Below are 22,909 nucleotides of genomic sequence, written 5' to 3'. Positions count from 1 at the left end.
TGGTCTGAAATGGGAAGTTGAACTACATTATCTCCAGAATCTCCTTCCAGTCGTTTTTTTGCAATTCAGTTCTTTTATATGAACCAGAATAGGACAAAATTGAAAACTCAGTCCAGATGGACAAATTTGTAAATGCCAAATCTGTGTGTGTTTTAAAGCTGACTGCCCATTATTTGTGTCAAATTTGTAATCCTACTTTTCCCAGCTTTGTTATGCTATGAAAATAAATGCTCTGCTTTGTTTATAATATACATGTCTTCATTTAAGTATTTTTCCTCAGCAGATAGCCTTTTATCTGAGTCTAATTATAAACTAGGAACAGGGCATGACTACCTTTGTCTAAGAAAGAATAAAAGAGCAAAATGAATCTTTGCTTCCTTTTGCTTCAAACAAAACATGTCCAACACCAGACTTCCAATGAATGAAAGTATGGTGACTGTCTGATTTTTCATATTTGGAGGATTCCAAATTTCTTGTATCTTACAGAATTTGCAATAGCACGCTGAGGCTGTAATTGATTTTCATCCAAAAGCTCCTTTCCAATGCAAACCACGAACTATGGGAGCCAATAAGCAGGACTGCTACTCCTCATTCTCATTTCTTGCACTTTGAATCTGGTTCTCCATGTCCCAATGCAGCCCCAAGCCTCATCTTCAAAACTGGACAGTGTTCCTAGAAAAAGGACCAAATTCCAGATCCTGATTTCAAATGAGAATTAGTTACAACAAACGAAGATACTCAGCAAGATAGCTAAGCTTGGTAAAAGACTAAGGATGCTACTTGTATTTGCAAAACTAGCTTTATGTTTTGTGCTGTGTATTGCAATTATTGTGATGCAGACGCATTTAAAAGCTACCCGGCCAATTTCCGTACGCACTGTTCTCTGCGCCGTGACTTTAGAACTAACAGTGCCGGGCACTGACCGCTCTCGTGGGCCATGAGTCCGGCCCGCCGATCTACCGACGGGAGAGCCACCACGAGCCGCCGGCAGGACACCCACGTCCCCGGGGGGAGCTGCAGCGACCGCCGCCTTCCGCAGTCGCTCCCGGACTGCGCGGAGCTCCTCGGCGCGTCCCGTCCCGCTCCGCCGGGGCGCCCCGAGCGCAGCGGCCGCGGCCGGGGCTGCCCAGACGGGGCCTGCGGCGCCCCAGCGCTCCCGGGCCCCGCCGCAGAGCTGCTCGCTCTCCCTACGGCACTCCGCGGAGCAACAGAACTCGGGTGATGAACACGGCGGCCGCCAGACCCGGGCCGCTCCCTTTAGCTGCTCCGGGCCGACGAACGAGACTGACGCTGCTCCGCTGACATCAGGAGGGCGCCGCCGGCGGGACGGGCCCGCGGCCCGCCTCCCGCGTCTGTACCGCCCCGGGCACCGCCTTCCGCTCCGCCCCGGGCACCGCCTTCCGCTCCGCCCCGGGCTCCGCCCCGGGCTCCGCCCCGGGCTCCGCCCCGGGCTCCGCCCCGGCACCGCCCCTGTACCGCCCCGGGCACCGCCCCGGGCACCGCCCCGGCACCGCCCCTGTACCGCCCCGGGCACCGCCCCGGCACCGCCCCTGTACCGCCCCGGGCACCGCCCCGGGCACCGCCCCGGCACCGCCCCTGTACCGCCCCGGCACCGCCCCTGTACCGCCCCGGGCGTGGTCCTGCCCCCTCCGGCAACGGCTCCTACCGGTAACGCAAGGTATGTGTGTCCTTAATCTGTCGAAGGCTGCTCACACGAAAGCGTTCACCACATGAATGCCACAAGAGAACGCTCAGATATTCCATCATGCCAGACGGGGCTGCGGTTGCCAAACCAAATTAACTTCGCAAGCGTTCACTTTATTTACATGCACATCACTTTCTCTGAACACTAGCAACCTAGTCAATCGCACAAAATGCACCACGAAATACTGCAATTAAGTTATTTCATTACAAGCTGGGATCGTGCAGTTTGTCTGCATCTTCTTCTGGAGAAATGTTGAAATGAGTGCTTGACTTAAAACTGAGCAGGAGAAGTTGTGAAAACACGCACAATTATGGTGGAAAGTGTGGCATCATCATTTCTTTGCAATGTTCAGTAAGGCTGCAGGCAACCTACATGGACAGTTTAGTCTGCAAAAAATGTCAGTAATATTCGATTTTTTAGACTTGTACTTTGCCTGACCATTTCAGCTGTATTATTTTGACTTTAGTTATGTGGAAAGATGAAACAAAGAGGTACAGATTCTCACCAGTTTGTATTCAATATTTAATTGATTAAAAATCACCTTGGCATCAAAGAAGGACTGCCATAAAAGTACAAATTAGTACCTTTCAATGCCTGATAAACATGTCTTTTAATTCCAAAGCTGAGTCACTTGATGCAAAGACTATACCTGATAATTTCATTGGCCCTTATATCCTGGCCTTGATCAGAGCTTTGTTCCAAATTGCACAGGAGATAGTATCTTGCCACACTTTCTGTAAGACAAAAATGGGAGGATAGGAGTAGTACTCGGATTACCCATGGGATTAAACAGAAGCAAAAATGTGGTTTGGTCAAACTGAAAAGCTTAGCCCTCTGTTTCTCCATCTTACAACACATTCTGGAAGTGTCAGTATAAACAACCATAAGACTCCATCTGTATATAAAAGCATTATCAATGCTGGTTTCTTGTGCTCCATGTAGGGATGGCTGTGTTCACCACAGGAGAGATCAAGACCTGAACAAAGTCCCTTTAGGTAGTCACCCAATTTTTCTCTGCTTCTTAGAAATGTCACGGCCAAAATGATACTATATTTCACCACTGTTAAAGGCATTATCCTCACTTGGGTACTGTCACAGGTCTCTGATTCCCTGAAGTATTTTTATTCACTTGGAAATTTTTAGCTGGCAAGCACAGGAAGTAATCCTTCCAGGCTGAAGGACTGAGGAATTGAAATAGTGTAGATTGTTCTTCTCACAGTATTAAGAAAATCCTTTTTGCACTATTTTGATCCTACTTTCTAAATCTCCTTTTATAAAGGTCATTTACCTGTGACTCGCTGTCCTTCCATTTGAAGTAATCCTTTAGTCTGCTTTTGCCACTCTCCTTCTGTGGTGTTTGTCAGGACCTCTAATATCTGCATTCAGCACAGTCAGCTTTTGATTTTCATGGCGGTGCCAGCTACTGCTGCAGTGCATGAAAGCAGAAGCTTACACCATAATTTCTATACAGTTCTATTATATGGTCCTGGAGTGTGAATTTACAGGGGAAAGGAGGAACTCAGTAAATTGGAAATACCCAATTTCACTGTCTCATGCAGTGCACACACACTTAGGACACAAGCCTTTTCTACTGCAATTCTACCATGACCACAGATATCTCTGACTCACATTAGAAAGCAAGAGTAATACCATCATTCTATTAATTGATGGCACAGTAGAAGAATGCAAATGGATCACATTTGCAGAATTAGTGTTTTAATTGTAAAGTCTTCCCCAAATAGTCTCTGTTTGGATATTCTTTCTAAGCTTCCACTCCAGTTTGCATGTCTCCTGTTTCATTTCTCCTTGGCAGAAAGCCAGCTGGAAGAGCATCTCTGCACTGCAGCGAAAAGCTGCAGCTCTGGAAAGCTACCATGTCAAAAACAAGCAGCAAGTACTAAGACTGAATCACCAGAAAACAGAAGGTACTTCTATCAGCTGGTATGAAAATATCTGAATATTTTTCACCTTCATGTGTTGTTGTCATGTTTTCCCTCTATGATCTACAATCCTACTTTCATGAGAGAATTCAATGTACTAGCATTAGAATTTATTTCCAGGTTTACTATTTTATTCACTTATTTACCTGTTCAGTGCAGTCCTCTAAAACTAAATCATTGCTGCCATGCAGGTTACAACACACAGAAATGAATAAAAACCCTTGTGATAAAGTAATTCTTCCTCTTTACAAGGTTTAGTTCATAAAATTCATAGCCTGTGATGTCACCATAGTTTAATGTGAAAAAGACCTATTGCATCATCTCCTAATTTATCTAAAACCTTTTGATTTAAGATTTTAATTTGAGAAAACTCCATAAGCTAGTAGCATCAGCTGTAGCCTGCAGAGATAATTGTTTTATATTTGTTTCCCTTTCTGTGGTTGGTTTCTTTTCCTGACTATCTTTTGTCAGAGTCCTGTGACACTATAGGTTCATATATGATTGCCAAAGTGCCAACTTTCTGAACCTTATGAGGTTTCAACTGCAGTCTTGGTGGGCACAAAAGAATGAAAGAGAGCAGGATGCTGACTTCTCTGCCCATCAAGTTTATGAACTATAGCTCACCTGTGGAAATCCTGTGCACTGCAGGGCAGAATCTGACACTAGTTTAGGAAACACTGCATATTATTGCTGACTTGTGTCATTTAATAATCGCTGGGTCGCTTTTCCAGACAAGGACATCAGCACAGGGTGGTTCTTCCTTTTTTGTCAGGAAAGATACAAATTTTTCTACCTGAAACTACTTTTTGGTGGCTCTCCCTTCAGCCTGTAGAAGTCTCATACATTGGGGTTGCTCAGTTTTTGCGCATAACATGATAGGATCACCAGGGTTAGAAGAGACCTTCAAGATCACCCAGTCCAACCATCCATCCAGCACTACCACTGTAACCCCTAAACCACATCGTGCAGATACAGATCCAGATACCTCTTGAACACCACCAGGGTGGTTACTCCACCACTTCCCTGGGCAACCTGTTCCCATGCCTGGCCACTCTGACAGTGGAAACACTTTTTCTAATATCTAATCCAGATCTCTTATGTCTCAGCTTAAGGCCATCTGCATTGAACTTCTTTTCAGCAGTGGCTGGCCAGAACTGTGAGCAACAAGGACTTGTGCCCAAAGATATGGCCTCTCTGGCCACCCCAGATAGCGAGAACTCCTGCATACACCATGGCCTGCCAGTACAGTCATGGGCAGCTCACATCAGCTTTGCACTGGCAGCTAGCAAAGCTCAGATTGTTCTTGTAGCTCATGGGTCTGGAATCTGGGAAATCCCATTATTTATCCTTGGAGATACACTTGCTTTTAATTGAACAGGTTCTTCTTAGAAGGAAGAACCACCAGGAAGGGATCTGCTGATGGCCAAGCAATGGAGAAGAGATAAGGAAGGTGAATGATAATACCAAGCCTTGAGTCTTTAGAACTGTTGTCTTCTATGGCTTTATTGCGAGTATTGGAACAACTCAACACCAAGCATTTAAAAATCTCCGTGGATTTCTGTATTTAAGTGACTAAATTCTAAACTAAACTACAAGCCAACACCCCTTCGCCCTTGATTTGTTCTTTCAAAGGTCTGAGCCCCGCTCACGGTTTTGAGCATCCGAGCTGGTCGCTGTTCCGCTCTGTCCATCGTGACGGAAGGAACTACGACCCCGCGCCGTAGCGCCGGCGAGAGCTCACCGGCAATCGCCGCGCCGGCACGACCTGCCTTGGGCAGGCAGTGCGGGTGCAGCAGGTCCGGGTCGAGACAGCGGCAGCGGCAGCAGCCGGGACAGCGGCAGCAGCCGGGACAGCGGCAGCAGCCGGGACAGCGGCAGCAGCCGGGACAGCGGCAGCAGCAGGCTCCCGCAGCCGGGACAGCGGCAGCAGCCGGGACAGCGGCAGCAGCCGGGACAGCGGCAGCAGCAGGCTCCCGCAGCCGGGACAGCGGCAGCAGCCGGGACAGCGGCAGCAGCAGGCTCCCGCAGCCGGGACAGCGGCAGCAGCCGGGACAGCGGCAGCAGCAGGCTCCCGCAGCCGGGACAGCGGCAGCAGCCGGGACAGCGGCAGCAGCCGGGGCCGAGCGGGGCCGAGCGGGGCCGAAGGGGAGAGCCCGAGGGCGGGGCGGGGCGCGAGCTGAGGCGGGGCCCGGAGGGGCAGGCCACGCCCCCTCCCGCAGTAGTGCAGGACCACGTGCCAGCTCGGCCAATCAGCGGGGGATTCGGGGCGCTTTAAGAGCCGCGCGCCAGTGACCGCGCGCTGCAGCAGCGGCCGCGGCGTTGCCATGGAGACGGCGGCGGGGCCGGTCGCCATGGTCACGGCGGCGCCGCCGGGCGGTGGGCGGCACGCGCTGCTGGCCGTGATCGGGGAGATCGGCACGGAGCCGGAGCGGGGCGCGCTGCGCGGCGCGCTGGAGCGCGGTGAGCACTGCGGGCACGGCGGGCACGGCGAGGGCTGCGGGCACTGCGGGTACGGCGGGCACGGCGGGCACTGCGAGCGCTGCGAGCCCTGCGGGCCCTGCGGGGACTGCGAGCGCTGCGGGCCCTGCGAGCGCTGCGGGCCCTGCGGGCACTGAGAGCACTGCGAGCGCTGCGGGCACTGCGAGCACTGCGGGCACTGCGGGCACTGCGAGCGCTGCGGGCACTGCGAGCGCTGCGGGCACTGCGGGCACTGAGAGCGCTGCGAGCGCTGCGAGCCCTGCGGGCACTGCGGGCCCTGCGGGCACTGAGAGCGCTGCGAGCGCTGCGAGCCCTGCGGGCACTGCGGGCACTGCGGGCACGGCGAGGGCTGCGGGCACTGAGAGCGCTGCGAGCCCTGCGGGCACTGCGGGCACTGCGAGCGCTGCGGGCACTGCGAGCGCTGCGGGCACTGCGGGCACTGAGAGCGCTGCGAGCGCTGCGAGCCCTGCGGGCACTGCGGGCCCTGCGGGCACTGCGAGCGCTGCGGGCACTGCGGGCACGGCGAGGGCTGCGGGCACTGCGGGCACGGCGAGCGCTGCGGGCACTGCGGCTGTGGCCGGGCTGGGCCGGGGCCGGGGCCGGGGCCGGGCGGACCCATCCCTGCCCCCAGGGCCGCGCAACTGCGCGCCTGCCGCGTCGTCCTCTGCCGCTGCCGGCGCCCTCCCCGCCCTGCGGCACTGCCGTCTGGCCGCAGGGCTTCATCCGACTCCTCCCGGGGGGACGGCGGCGCGGGCCCGCGGGCGGTGGCTGCGAGAGGGTCGGGGCGCTGTCGGGGCCGCGGGCGGGGGCCGAGGCTGAAGCGGGGCGGCCCGGGCGGAGGGCGAGGCCGGGCGGGGCTCGGGTCCCCGGCGCACTGCGGGGCCGGTCTCTGCGGCTTCAGACGGCATTCCGTTCTTTTTCTCCCCTGATCATTGCTTTATATGCATTAGTGACTTGTAACTAACGCAGTTTTCGAACGTCTTAAAGCTTAAAGACATTTCTTGGTTCTCTTCCCCTCAGTCTTAATTTTATTAGTGCTTTGGAGGATTGCATCTTTTTTCCATCTTACCCCAAAATTCTGTCTTGTTGGAGGAATTGTCTTGCTGCACTGTTCACTGTGGTCCCAGGGACGGCTGTGGACAGGGTCCCTTGTGGTATGGCCTCTCCCTGTCTATAGAGCAGCTGCATGGACCAGGGTGACACACAGTGAACTGCTTCAGGAATTACACAATTCAGGATAGGTCTGCCATAATATTTTTCTCCTCTGTTATCAATATTTTAGTAAAATCCAGAGGTCTTGGCAATGAATTAGTCTTTGTATATTAGACACAGTGTTGTTTAGAAGTAAGGGGGAAGAAGGTGCTGAATGACAGTTCTTCCCTTGTGGCAGTTTCTGATAGTTTCTGACCAAAAGACAAAGGAGAGCTGATCAACCACATCAGGACCTTAAGGGCACCTTTGTTCTAATAAGCAGCTAGTACACCTTTGAGAAATAAAGTAACAGCTTTCTGACTCACCTTCACTCTTCCCCTCAGCTCCCCACTTCCAAAGCACTTTGGTTTGAAATAACAGTCATAACTATTGGACAAAGTGTGTTATTCAGAGATAATTCTGTGACTGTTTTCTTCCCAAGCATCAGCATTACTGCAGAACAGATGGACAGTGCAATTTAAGAAAAGGGTGGGTGTGAAAATGTCAAATATTGTCCAATTTCTTCACTTCCTGATTCACTTTTCCAGCTATCTCTGTTGGCAGGCCCCTTTGTTCATGAGGAATATTTCATTCCCTTTTTCAAGGGATGGCTTCAGGAGTGGTAGATCTGATTATGACCATCTGGCCTCTGAAAGACCTTCTTTGAAGGGGCCCCTCGTGCTTCCTGCCCAGCAGGATGGTCATCTTCACTTGGCACTTCACTGAACTGGTGTGCCAACCTACACCCTTATCCATTGTCTGAATCTTTGAAATGGTGACAGATCAGACTGGGAACTAAAGGATTTCACTCTAATTCTGCAGTCACATGCCAGAGATTTCCCATTGCAGAGGAAAAACCTGCTGTTTGACACATAAATTGTAACTGCCACAGTAGAAATAAGTTCTGCAGTTGGCCTTGTCTGACTAGAAACCTGCTGAAATTCTGCCAAATGTAAACACTTCTTTCATTTGCATCGGAGGGAGCCATTTCAGCGGTATTAGTAAGTTACTGGCAGTAGAAGTGAATCACTCAGAGCTGGAAACCTGGATTTCAGTCTCTCCTCTTACATGGAATAGCACCTCCAGCAAGTTAGAGCTTTCCCCACTGTGAAATGGGAGAATGACCTCTAGTTAAAATGGACCAATATTTGCAAATTGAAAGATATGAAAAATGAGAATAGTTAAAATGACAGCAATCTTGAGACCTGTCAATAGTCAGCATGTTATGATGTTGTAGAGAGCTGGACTCTTGACTGAGGGAGTTCAAGCAATGTGGAAATGATGATTCCTACCGAAGTGTTAGCTGCTGTAGAGGGCTCATGTGAAGGTAGAACAGGCTGCTGAGCAGTGAATATAAAATGGATGAAAAAGCTAGGGTTTGTTTTGTGTCTGTTCTGTTGGCCATGGCACCCTGTCTGCATTAAAAAAAAAAAAAAAAAAAAAAACAAAAAACAAAAAACAAAAAAAAACAAACAAAACAACCCCAAAAAACCCCCAAAAAGACAAAGAAAGGAAAAAAAAAAAAAAAACCAAAAAAACAAGCAAAGAACAAAAGCCACAAACAAGCAAAAAACAAACAAAGATTTTTTTTCAGTTGATAAATCTCTTACCCTGACTGATATAAAAAGTATGTTCTTCCAGACTTCTTTCTATACCTTGGTTCGGAAGAATGCAATAGTGGCTACAGGGCATTATAGGAACCTGCTTGTTTCCAGGTGTAGAGCTTTGTAGGCTGTGACATTGTGAATCTGTGGGATATCTGAACAACATTTTTCCCAAAATACTGTCTAATAAATACTAGTTTTATTTTTCTGTTACTGTGTTACTTTTGTCCAATTTTGAAACAATATCCAGAAGACTAGATCTGGTATTGGGGAGAAAGGCCAAATCTTTTAAGCAAATTACCTCAGCAGGAAATAAAACATTCACAAGGGCATAAAGAATGAGATTGAAAACTGATGAGTCACATGGTCCCTTATCTGGGCTTTGCATTTGCAAAGAGCTGGAATATTTACCCTTATTGTGATATAGTCTGCACTCTCATGGTAGAGGATTCTAATCAGCAAGGCTCATGTGCCATGGAGTGATAAAGTGAAATTGTAACAAATTTATAGAGATTATAGGTAAATTCAGACTACCTGTAGGAAAGAAAATGTTGAATAAATTGTTGCAAGTATGAGAACAAGTGAGATAATTCCCTTTCCTGCTCTGAAAGAGCACCTATTCCTTCTGCAATCTAGAGGATGTAGCAGTGCCTCAAATAGCACTTATTGCTGCAGTAGGACACAATGACCATGACACAGCAGCTAGTCAGCAGGATTTGCCCTGCAGAGTGCCACCTTGTTCCTGTCCGGGTCAGAAAGCTCATGAGTACTGCATTAAGATTCTCTTACACTGGACATTTGGTTAAACAATTATGCTCTCTTGGAGTGTAGGATAGGAAAGCACTTTGTCCATCTTCTTCCTCTATGTGTTTTGTTTATTTGTATCCCATGTCCAAATTGAAAGGGTCAGTGCTGGAAAGTTGTTTGGTTTTCTGGCTTTTTTTTTTTTTTTTTTTTTTCACCGAAGGTCAGATGATTTAATGAGGAGGTTTTTGTGCAGTCTGAAGTGAATACTGTCAGTAAATAAGCATAATAAATAGCTTTGTTACTCTGCTGTGTCAGCTGTCACCAGAAAAAGAAACTAAGCTCAAAGTTTTTTTAGCTGCTGTAGATTCTACAGGCCTTGAGAATACTGACCCGTGTGATGCAATGCCTACTGTGTCTTGCTATGTGTAGAAAGCTGGAGTGTGTATCCTTGAGGATCCTCTCCCACCAGTGGCCAGCAAAAACTGTTGCACAACATGGAGAGCTAGAACTGCAGTAAATGGGAATATCTCCATGGAAAATTAACGTGGTTACTTTGAAAGAAAGTAGATAATAGAGGCAATAAAACTTTGTATTTTATGCAAGAGAGATGGTGAAAGAACTCTTAGTGAGGACTGCATTAATAAATACCGGAGCTGAAATTCTTGTTTCAGTTAACCTTAGAAGTCTGTGGCATTGGCCTTCAATGTCTGAACATCAGCAGGCATCAGCACCAGATGCTGGAGTAGGGATGCGTAGTGATATCCTGCTTTTGTTCATTGTGGCACAGTGTAGAAGAGTCACACCATCCAGGAAAGGCTGCTCCCTACTGGGGTGTGAAAATCTGTGGTCTGTGGTGTTTGGTGTCCTCCAGAATGTGCAGCTGCTCACACTGAGGTCTGAAGGTGACTTCCCCAGTATGGCTTGGTGCCACTTGCTGTGGGAGCAGAAGCATCTTCCTGCTGTGATATGAAGGCATCTAGCCGGCAGAGATTATAAAGATTAAAGAACAGACTCAAATGGTCTCAGTGGGATCAGTGTCTTTGAAGGAGTGATTGGGCAGTGCGACTTGGAGGAGTGGGAGGCTTTTGTGGCTTGGAGGATGCACAGGCTGTAAGGGCAAAGAAGCTGATGTCTCTGGGCTTTTCAGTAGCAGAACAATGCAGTAGCCCATCTCTGCTGGTGACCAGTGCTGGAGAGTGCAGATGTAAAACTAACATCATGTATTTGTTTGGTTAAGCGGTAGTGTAATTCATTTGGCCTCATCTCTTGCTGGTTTCCCTTGCATGAAGTCCAAGTTGAATGGAGACTTGCTCACTGCATGTCCTTCATGGAACACTTCATTTCTTCAGGAAGAAATGTCTTATGCAATGTAAGTATCTTATGGTCCTCTGCTTCTGAAGACCTTTTCCATCCTAAGGATGCTCATCTAGTAGAGCATCCCTGGTCTTTGTGTGTCCTGCTCACCTTTCTTTCTCCACTTGTGTTTCTGGAGTAGATGTAATGACAAGGACAGCTTACTTTTTCCTTTTTTATTTTTTTAAACAGGAATTCGTTCCTGGAACATTAATCCTCTGTACTGTGATCTGAATCATCAACTGCGGCTCTTTGTAAATCGACATCTGGCTCAGTTTTCTTCTGAAGTCAAAGGTCAGCTTTTTGGTTTATATGCATTAACTTCTAACTCTTGTTTTGAGTCTGGGAAAAAAAAAAAAAAAACAACAACAAAGAATAAAACTGATTGTGATTCAATTAGCAATTTGTTTGCCTAGGATTCTGTGGGGCTGAATGCGAAAGATAAACAATCTTAACAGTGTGTTGGATGCAATTAATTTACCTTAAAATTACAGACCTCACTACTGAGAATAGAGTTGAATAGAAAAGTGTGCAGCTTTAATGCCTATTAAACTAGTTAAAAGTTAGAATCTATCTATCTATCTATCTATCTATCTATCTATCTATCTATCTATCTATCTATCTATCTATCTATCTGTATCTTATTCAGATGGCACAAAGTAGTTTACTTCGTAAGCTATTTATTATCAGCCCCTTCCTCTGAGGTTTTAAAATATGTTTTCATATGCACAAAAGGTGTTGCAAGTAGTGTGTAAGAGTAGCCAAATGACCTTTTGGATTTGTCTTTTTGAAGCTCCCTTTCCTGAGAAAAATGTATAAGAGCATTATAAAAATGGCACCAACCATTAGAAATTTGGCTTGCTTAGCTTGTGAAAAGCTTAAACTCTGTTCATAATACTTTTATGTAACATATGTTAAGTTACTATAAGAAGCACAGATGACACTTGCAAAACCTAGTTTATATAACACCATCTTATAGTTCACTGTATGTTTTACACTCTTGTCAAAGCTTCTGAGTTTTTTCCACTGGGGAAACTGTTCTCCTAATGGACAGCTCTGAAGGAAAGTACCTGGACTATTCTCAAATGTGCCACTGACTGAGAGGTCTCACCTTCTCTGTGACTTTTTAACATGGAGATGGAATTTCTCTCTCCTTGCAAGTTGGTGTGTGCATGTGTGTACACTTACGGGATTAAAAAAAAAAGTGTGTGAAACATATAATTTGAAACACTCAGTAGATCTGTCTCAGTTTGAAGTAGCTGTAACAGGGCCTATAGTATAAATAGAGCAGAACAATAATAAATTACCATGAATATAACATTTGCCCAAGAATTCTTCTAAGTCAGAGTTGGATTAATGTTAGCAAAATGTCTCCTACTCACTTCCCCAGTGTAGTCCCCGAGGAGCAAGGGGTGATGAACGTGCCCTAGCTTTGTTCCTGAGGAGCAAAAGATGATGACTGTGTTGGCAGTCTATGAAGAGGTTTCTGTGGTGGATCTGGGGAACAGCAAGTCTGTCAACCAACTGTCAGACTTACTGAGCAAAACAGCAACTAAAATATAAAGCAGGATTAGTGTCTGTCTTGGAAGACTCACCATTGGTTCTGCAAAGGGAAGCTCTGCTTTTCAAATGTCTTGTAGTTCTTCAAAGAGATCAGCAAACATGTAGACGAGTGATTTAGTCCACCAAGCAAAAATATTTGAGGAATCTAAGTCTATGAAGTCTGTTTAAGAAAGCCTTAATGGCTTGGCCACAGAATTCGGGATCAGGCAGAAGTTACTGAAAAAAGAAGTTACTGAAAAAAGGATGGGTAAACCGAAACTTTTTTTGATATGCACTGTGTATAGAGACTTGGTCCTGAACTGAAAGCTTGAAGCTTAACCTGGTGTTAGTCATGCTGCCCTCTTCTTTAAAGCTTTATTTACACACCTACAGAATTTCCTGTGGGACTATACATTCCAGCTAGCACCACATAGTGTCTGTTTCCTCTGGTACATTTCTGGGAAAGGAAAAGCGTAGCTGCCTCTCGGGTACTTAGCAGTAGGGATGTGAGAGATTCTGGTCTGGGGATCCTAGTAGGCATGGATTGACCTGAGGACCAGAGGTACAACTGTAGGGGCTCCTTGGTTTGTGGCAAGTGCGAACATCTGGCACTCACAATTTCTCTAATAAATCTCCCTGGCAGCCCTTAAGGCCAGAACAGCCAGACAGAGAAAGGCTTTGGGATTAGGGGGGTCTAGAAAGAAGCTTTGCCTCAAGTTAGATATTTGCACATTTCCTGTCTGGACCCATGTTTATTCAATAAGCATAGATCTTGAAATGCAGCAAGATGATCTGTCAGAGACACAAGGAATGTATGTGAGAATAATAGATACAATTTAAAATGTGTTAAGCAGCTATATGGGACTGTGGAAAATAATGACAGTCTGTACAGGAAGATTGTGTAGGAGATAGTGTATCTTGAATGCTGGAAAGCTAAATTGAGGAATTATGCTATAATCCCAGGATTTACTTGATGGTGGTAGATCTTGAATGCAGACAGGTTTCTCTCAGGGACAGCAGTAAGCTATGGTTATGGCATGGTTTGTGGGGAGGAAGTGGGAAAGACTGCTACAAGAGAAATTTCAGGTCACAACTGATAATACAATCTAGAAGAAGCTCAAAATGTGAACTGTGAACAGTCTTGTCTGCATTCCATATGTACTATCAGTTAATACCCTTTGGAATATAGCTGCAGTTTTATATGCTCTGTTAGTTTTGCAGTTTCTGCTTGAGCAGCTATTTTTAACTGACTATTTTGATGGTAAAGAATCTTTATAATTTTAATTTATTTTTTAAACTTTTGCTGCAGCTTGCTGCAAATTCATTGCTATGTATCCTGTAACAGCCCTGTGAAGGTGTTGTTCATCACTATTCTCCAGATGAACATACATAAAACTAGAGCTTATTTATTGCTGTTTGGCTTTATACTTTATTTACCCTCTTGTTCCTACTGTGGGCAAAGGGAAGAGTGTACACAACTGATTTTCCTCCTAGCATTCGTGGCTTGGTGCTAGCTTCTCTGAGCAGATGGCTGTCCTAGAGCTCTCCTGAAATTTCTCCCAGCTAATGTTGTTTTGATTCCATGCTACTGGAAAGATCTCAGTCTGACTTGTGGGGAATATGTACCTCCACACTGGTCTGCTGAGTAGGATATCTGAAGGATAAAACTATTTTTTTCAGAGGTGCATTAATTGGAGAATATAATTCCCTTAAAGGCTGATGCTTGCAGTCTGATTAGGGAGAAGTCAGCTGCAGCACAGCAGTTACTGTAAAGCCAGAGCAGTTGTTTGAGTTTCTCACTTGACAGATTTGTAGTAACCAGTAAATGTTTGACATCACTGGCAAGAAACAAAGTATGGAGACTGGTAACACAATATGACTAAGTAGAGCAGTCTACCTGAATATTCCAAGACTTTCCTGTTTGCAATTTCTCACTTGGTTACAATAGCTATTTCCAACCTGTATTTGTAGGATGTCGATGCATAGTGTTTGCAGCTGAAATTAAAATGTAACTGCAGTGTTCTCTGGGAATGGACATGGCACAGTTATCCCTCAGACAAGATTTTAGTCTGCGTAAAGATGATGAGGAACAAGTGAGTCTCAAATGCAGAACAATCCAGAAGAGAAAAGCTCATGGCAGAGCTTGTAATACTAAATTGAGACTGGATGCATCTTATGCAAGTTGATTTGTTGTTGGGCTTTTGAGTTTTTTTCCCCCCACTGACTTGCTGGCTGTCCTCTGAGTACCACAGACAACGTGGCCCTTGCTGTAGGGGTAATCTCACAGCATGGAAGGCACAGCAAGAAATCAAGTGTGGGTCTATTTGGAGATTCTGGAAGCTAGTAAATTGTCGGAAGGAAGGAGAGTGTGACATGGGAAGAAAAAATGAACAGAAGTGTGCCCTCCTGTATGCTAAGGGCAGCCCCACATGTACTTCTGCACAGCTCTTCCTTTTGCATTAATATCCCCTAGGTCAATGTTTTTACTTGTGCAAGTGATTCAATTTCTTCATGGAACTTGGAATGGCTTGGAGTGTCAGCTTGTGCCATATGCTTTTTCCAACTGCACTGCTTAGTTGGTCGTCAGTGGTGAGTCTCAAGTGCATGACAGTAAAAAAAGCTGCCTTGTTTATTCAAATTATAGCTTCTAGATAGTACAGAAGATAATTCTGTGTGTTCAAGCAAAAGCTGTTCTAGACAGGCGGCAAAAGACCAATTGCTTGTGAAAATTAGATTACAGTGAAAGTGTATATTCCCCACAGCTGTGGCCTCTTGCTAGAGAGATTTCTGTAACATAGGTCACTGAGTGATGGATTTTGTTCAGGTCTTGGCTGTTTTAATGAAAGTACTGCTATATCCTAAATTTGCATGTTCAGGTAGCAGAAAAGTCAGTGACTAACACTACTGGGTTTTCTTTTTGATTTGGTTTTTTTTTCCCCACAGATGCAACAATGATTATTTGGACTTCTGATGCAATTTCTAGTGCTTGAGCTATTAATTGACTCGTACCATTTGTCTGCCACTGTTCTTTAGACCAGAGAAACACAAAGCAAGCACTTGCCAGCTTCTGTGCTTCCTCCTTGTGTGCTTGAGGGCTGTATTTGCTTTCATAGTAACCACACAGAGCAGGACCTCAAAGATCCCATGAGCTGCAGTCTACTACAGTGGCTTCCCAGGCTGTAAGCACAGCCTGTGTTTCTTGTTGGTACCTGTGGCTGCAGTAATCCCAAGCATTGCTCTTTCCAGCTGATTCCTGTCACAAACATCCTTAGATTTTTCTCCCAGATAACTGGTAAAGAATATCTCTGTGGGACTTGCAAGGATCTACCAGTTAGACTTGGTAGGATCTGCCAGTTAGACATACTTTAATCAGTTACTCATGTGTTCTGCAGGAATAAATCTTCTCTAAGGCTGCTGTATGTCAGGGTGGGTATTGATCCTGGTTCAAGCCAAAGGTACACGCAGCACAGCAAGAAAAAATGGATGCATGGGCAGGAGTGTAAGATGAGTACATAAAATACTTCTTCCTTGTACTATTCTAGCTCATATCTCTTTCCAGGTCATGGAGAGGTGTTTTCCACTTGTTTAGTAACAGCACTTTTCAATTCCCACAAAGTGCTTTTTCAGTTTTTCCCTGCAAGTAGAGCAAGCAAGGAATAGAAGGGTTCATTCACCTGCAACACTGTCTTATTTGCTTGGACTCTTATTCCTGCCTGGTCTCATTTTGATATACCTTCCTATATTGGACAATCCTGTCCAATCTGATTGTGTTATAGGTCTGGCATATTTGCCTTCTCATGATTTCTCCAGATTGCAGAGGCCAGACTTTTCTAAGGGATAAGTCTGGGAATCTATCCCAGATATTTCGTTTTATATTAATGCCTTTCAGATGTACCTCTTTGGGATGCTGGGAACAGAACTGTGTAGTGTTCAAAGTGGGGCAGAGCTATGCATTTACACAGTGGCACAAGGGTTTTTTCCTTCCTTTCCCTGTCTCTGACATATCTATTGCTTTCTGACTGCTGCTGATCAGTGAGCTGACTCATGAATGGAACTGAGCTGATCATAACCTCAAGATACCCCAGTGGTACAAGTCAGCTCTGGTTAGCAATAGTTAGTGTAACTCTATATGTGATTCATACATATGAATAAAGGGGCGAATGAACTCGGCATTGTGAAGTTTCCCTGGCAGTTCATCTGCAGCCATTCTGGGCACTATCCATAAGCTTTGCCTCCAGTCTGCTTTCCTCCTTTCCAGGTAGGCTACAGTGAGCAGCTCAAGTCACAGTGTAGGCTTATATGACATGACTTATAAAATAACACTATATCAATACAACCTTTGAGATTTTGACAAGCTTATTTGGGTTTTATTAAGAAGGAAGGTCATATTTTTTGTAAAGCCATGCTGATTGACATTAATTTAGTATTCTATTTGAATCTTTACTGCTGATGGGTTTTCCAGTCTCCTTGGACTTAAATGCCAGAGTAGTGGAGCTCATGTTGGAAGCTGAGAGCTTCTTAGTCAATCTTAGATCTTGTACAAGAAATTATATTTTGCATAGGCTTGGTCTGAATGCTGCAGTCTCCCACCATTGTTACTGTTAAAAGTTCATTGTCTCTAAAATATATTTTAATTTCTTTCAACTACAGAAAAGAAGTATTTACTGAATGCTTCTGGCTCTATTTGACCTGAAGAGCTTAGTTTTAAAATGAGATAGCATCAAAACATCTGCTAAAGTTGGTAAAAGCAGTGTTTTTATATATGGTCTTACATGGTTTTGCTTTTGTGCTAAGACACCTCCTCTGGACATTGCACATCCTCAGAGTTCTCTTTTCTTCTAAGAAGCTGAACAGAATTTTCCCCTCAATACTCAGCAGAGGAGCCAACAGAACCAGAGCAGCTGTGAAAAATTGATTCCTTCATAGGAATGATGCTTCCCATGAGAACATGGAAGATGGGCCTCATGTCGTGCATCTGATGCCAGTATACTGGTGCTGCCTTGGCAGGCCAGGGAGCTGTCAGCCTTCATCTCAGTTTGCTGTTGTATTTCAGACTGTTCCTTTGTTCCTACCAGTATTTTGAGGTTCTCACTGTGACACCCAAAAGGCTATGCCGTGGAAATAAGAAACCAAAGCCCTGGTGAGCTGTTTTGAGCTTCAGCTCAGCACAGGTTCAGCAAACACCAGTTTCTTTTGTTTGTGCTGTTCTGCCCGAACATTGTTACTGACTGAAGGGGCGGGGAGGGGGGAGCTAAAATTAATGTACGTTTGGGAAGGTTTTTCCTGTGTTTTCTGCATTTTATCTCCACAGATAGTTAACTTTCCAATTTTGCGAGTTTCTTAGCTCAAAAACTCCTAGAGTTGAAACCACCCCAATTGTGAATTAACTGGTTGCATTTCTAAAGTTAGAACTTGCCTTACTAAATTGTTACTCTTGCTTCTGAAACCAGATGCCGTGGTTAAATGTTGCTGGCAGTTCACAGAATTCAAATTGTTGAAACACATGTGGAGGCAAAAAATATCTGGGTTTATCCTGGACCAGTCTTTGTTCTCCTTCGAGGACAGAGGAGGGAGAGCACTGAGCTGAGCCACTCCTGCTGTGCTGTCATGTAGGATACCTGAGGGGTCAGGATCTGTTTGAATGGACCTTGAGGGAAGATTAACCCTTGAATTTGATAGAAAAGGAAAATAATTATGAGATCTTTGGGAAAGGGTTGGGCCTTCCTTCAGGACACAATATAAAACAAGCATATTTTGGGGTTTTTTTCCTTTAGTACTTTGTGTCTTGGTAGGTGTGATTGGTTTTTTATTGCCTTTTAAAATTTACCTTTTCTTTGTTACATTTTAAAAAAGAAATGTTGAGCCTGGGCTGTGCTTATGGTAGTAGCTTGGAAATAACTCAACGGTTTTGATTTCTCGGGCCCTTTTTAAATGGCTTTGGTGGAATACATTCTGAATTGATTTGAAATGATGGAGTTTGCTCCAGTGATGTTGGTCCTCATCTACAGAACTTTTTAGGATGGTCAAGGTGGATGACACCTAAATTTCTGATGGTTAAAAGAGAAAAAAGATCTCTGAACAACACAATAGGACAAGGACACATATTTCTTTCAGATGACCTGATCTCAGTGTTTCCTTCATATTTTTGTAAACTAAGGCCTATTCTGGATTTTGTCTGCCTTCACTTTGACAGTAGCTAATGTGGAAATTGACAGTGACTATTTACAATGTTATGTGCCTTCAGGTAAGTGAATGGTTTGAGTTTGACTTAATCCTACTTCTTTGCCTCTGAAATTTTAGTGAGTACTAATGATTCTGTCGAAAAATCTGCAGTAGACAGACTTCTATAAAGAAAATTCTCCTGGGATCACTGTTATAAAGATGGCATTTGCTTGCATTTTTATTCCTATTTCATGGGGATGAATAATTCAAAGTGATTATTGATTTCCCTTCCTCCCCTCACCACATCCCTACCCCCTATTTGTTTTCCCTCTCTGGTTTCATCTGAGCTAGATCTTTGCAGGAAAGCATGTGCTGCAGTGCTGATCTTATCATACAGGAGAGCATAAACCCAGGGGGGAATAGTGCCTGAAATGGATGCCCTGTTTGATCCATGTCTGAAGAATATTTGCATATTTCTCAAATTTTTCCTTTTTCTTAACTAAGCAGATTACAAGCAGAAAGTGTCTAGAAACCATTACATCCTAAACATGCACATAATTTACTATCATTAGTTTGTAGGGACTAACATTTTATCTGTTTAAATTTAAAATATGCCTGAAAGAGCACTATCTGTTCTGTAATAATAGCATATGGTTATTTCTGTGGTGTCTTTGCATTTAGTAGCAACTAGATCCTGTCACTCTTAGTTTTTTCTAGAATTTTCAGCTTGTCTTCAAACCTGGATTCATTTTGAGAGAAGTCTTCAAACAATGCCTGTTAAAACTGCCTGAACCTGACAGGTAATGGGTTCTACCGCCTCACAAAATGTGTCAGAGCTGATTTGTATTGCTTACGTAAAAATGTCTGCATGTCTACATCTTGGTTTCCAATTCTAAATGTTATACAAAAAAAATGAAGCACCTCTGGTGGTTTTATGAACCTGTGGTATGGGTGAATAAAAAATATGCCTCTTTTTAGGCAAGTCATGTCTAGTCAATGTCACAGCCATGTAAACATGGAATTATATACAGTGTTGTCAACCTTCCCAACTGTATGTTGTCTTGACAATTTTACTTGTGCCACTGCCAGTTCTAAATTCCACTCTGCCCTCTCCACAGCCTTCCTTTTGGTTTCTCTGCCAGCCTTTGCTCCTGCCTGCCATTTGCAGCACCTACAGTGTGATGCCTGATGCCTGTTGCCTCTCTCTTAAGATCCTGCTGTGATTTTTTTTTGTCAGAGCTGTCCTTCCTTGTCTGTAGAGCATTGCAGCATTTGCTACCCAAACAGCAGGCAGGGCACCTGCTGGAGTGACACTGCTCTCCATAAGGGTGTTAGCAGCCTTTGCACCCCTGTGCAGGCTTTGAAGACAGAGTTAAAATAGCAGGTTCCCAGGAATCCATTTTTGGGGCAGCTGGTACCTTTTCCAACAGGTTGCTGTCTGGTTCAGGGCAAGAATGGAATCTGAGGCAGTTAAGCATGACTGGAAGGAGAAAATACCCTCTGCACAAAGAGAAACCTTGCACTAGGATTTGGCTCATGTAGCTCACATTGCCTTGGTTGCATTTCTTTCTTACTTCCAGTGGCAGACCTGGCTTGTCCCTTCTGCTGTGCTCTCTGTGTCTGACGGGTGATGTGGGAAGCTTTGCTGTGCCCAGGGGTGCCTTCATGTAGGCTGAGAAGTGCGGCCAACCCCAGCGCTGGCCGAAGGCACGATGGATGTATGCTGGTCTGGGAAATGCCCTGGGAGAAGTCTCCTCTTTGAGCTCAGTGTAATTAGGAGGACACTAGGGTTTATCCCAGCGTCACTAAGCACTCACTGGGATTCGGTCCTGTCCCCCTGGGCCTTGTGGCACCCCTGGGTGCTGAGGAGCGGAGCTGCTCTGTGCAGGAGCGCCCTGCTGGTCTCGCTGCGCTCTGGGGTTCGCCTCAGTCCCTCTGCTCCTGTCCTCCTGGCCTTCTGGCACTGCTGGTGTTTGCTCCAGTTTTACAGCCTTGATTTATAAACCTCCTCATCCTTTCCACCGAGAGTTCTAGACAGGTCATCTTCTGTTGTTTTCCCTAAAGGTTTGCAGTTGCTGAGTTAAATTAGGATCACCATTTTTAAAACCTTATTTTCTGGGGCAAGAAGGACCAGAATGTTGCCACTGAAAACTCACATGGTTCATGAATTTGTTTAAAGTAGGAATTGGAAAAGAGGTTGGTAACAGGTGCACACAGTCTCTTTGGGCCTGCATTAGAGATGCTATTACCACAACAGTAAAACCTTACTTGAAGAAGAAAATGATACAAAACTAAATGGATTGGATGACTTGAGATTCCCACCTTTAAACTTCTAAAATTCCACATTAGGGCTGTTAATTCTCAATAGCTCAGATAATAAACACTTCTTGGGCCCTGAAGCATCAGAAAGATGAAAACATCATTCTCAAATTAAGGAAGAAAAGCCTAAATATGTGACTGTATTGTAATAGACAAGAACAACAACAACAACAATAATAATAATAATAAACAACTGTACCTGCAAAGCTACCTGAAAGAATAAAATACTTTAGGGATTAAAGGTTACTTTAAATAGAACTATACTGACAATCAAAGGGTTGTCACAACATTTCAGAAATGGTTATTTAAAAATAAGAAAACTTGACAAAAGTGGGAAACACCTTTTTGGTCAGAATTTAGGCTAACATACAGATTAAAAAGATACATATACCTGTAAATAAGAAAGGAGATAGGAAGACTCATTGAACAGTTGCAGAGAAAGATACAGTATTCAACAAAAATGAGTCCTTTAAATGCATCCTAGTGCAGCCTGTAGAAAAGAGTAAAAATTGCTGTAAAAATCACTGTAAAAATTGCAGAAATTAAGATAGCCAAGAGGATTTGGGGAGTGATTTGCCAAAGACTTGACCAAGTCATTGGTTCATTTGTTTGATTGAAAGCAGATAGCGTGTGGAAGTCAGTAACTGGATAGTCTAAGCAAAGAAATCTTCCAAATGCAAACAAATCTTTGTGCTTCTTGGCAGTTTTTTCTGTCCTGTGTGCTGTCTGCTCTTGGATGTGCTGTGATTGCCTTGTGCAGTGAGAGCTTGAAAGCTGGGGTGTAGACTAATGGAGAGGTCAGCACAACTCTGCATTTCACACAAAGGTGTGGGGAAATAAATATATTTTACTCAAAATAATATCTGGGCTATGTCTGGATCAGACCACAGTTATTCTTTGTCCCAAGGTTCTCAGAAGATAGTATATTCTTGATTAGAATGTATTTTCTTATTAAAGCCTTTGGCCTATAGTTTTTTAGAAAATCAAATGTTTTTGAGCTTGAGATGGTAGGCAGCTTGGAGTTTTTGTTTAGGAGAAGCATGACCATTAGACTCATTGTAAGACTTATGCTTTAGCTGTAGTTCTGGATATCTCATACATCAAAAAAACATACAGCCTTCATTTATATAAAACTGTTTTAAACATCATAGTAGAGAAAAACATGGAGATATGACCATGGCGTTTGAAAATAACAGAAAAACATTTCAAGAAGTGACTTTTTATATTTATGCTGGCCTAGGGAAAGACCCTGTCTATAGCTTATTATTATTTATGATCCAGGATATTCCTGTCAGTGTGATACTGGCTAAGGTGTGTAGTCATTAAATAAGTGTTCACATTTTTAACAATTTGATTCCATGTTTAATTCCATATCCTAGTCAGAAAGGAACTACACCTAACATCACAGGAAGCTTTGTGGCCTTTTCAAAGCCATGAGGACAGGGAACAGCCTAAAGACAGGATCTTTGTTTCAAACCATAGTTGTCCGTTTGACAAAATGCAAAAAAGTGGTTTGAGGCTTTTTAGCATAAATAGGGAAACTCTCCCTGTCTCTTTCTAATTCAATATGTAAAATAAATCCATCCTTGGATCAGAGAATAATAGTGTCTTTACCTTTCATGTTTGAGTGGTCGTTGGAGTTGAGCCTCATCTTAGCAGTGGTCCTGGTGCCCGCTCTGTGAGGTTCCATAACTGTCAGGTGAATCTCCTGATCTCCTAAAGGACTGAAGAAATGGAAATTACCTTGATCATAGCTCTAGGTCTTCCTAGTAGAAGCTCAGTGCCCTTTTTTTAGGAACTGGAAGAGCCTTGAAGATAGGTGAGTGCTTCCCTTACTAGTTCCCTTTTGCTTCTGATGACTATTTTTA

General features: G+C 44.5%; 1 protein-coding gene across 1 annotated transcript in view; it reads left to right on the top strand.

Moving 5' to 3' along the window:
* The first annotated feature begins 5,969 nt into the window (after positions 1-5,969).
* Positions 5,970-22,909, top strand: part of MAP1A (microtubule associated protein 1A) — a 50,651-nt gene continuing 33,711 nt past the window's right edge. The window contains exons 1-2 of the mRNA XM_063170105.1: positions 5,970-6,105; positions 11,211-11,312. Coding sequence (XP_063026175.1) covers positions 5,970-6,105; positions 11,211-11,312 — 238 coding nt within the window. The remainder of the gene's footprint in view (positions 6,106-11,210; positions 11,313-22,909) is intronic.

This window comes from Melospiza melodia, chromosome 15 (genome assembly GCF_035770615.1).
Source record: "Melospiza melodia melodia isolate bMelMel2 chromosome 15, bMelMel2.pri, whole genome shotgun sequence".
Lineage (NCBI taxonomy): Eukaryota > Metazoa > Chordata > Aves > Passeriformes > Passerellidae > Melospiza > Melospiza melodia.
Note: the sequence above shows the minus strand (reverse complement) of the source record. Positions and strands in the feature narration are given on the sequence as shown.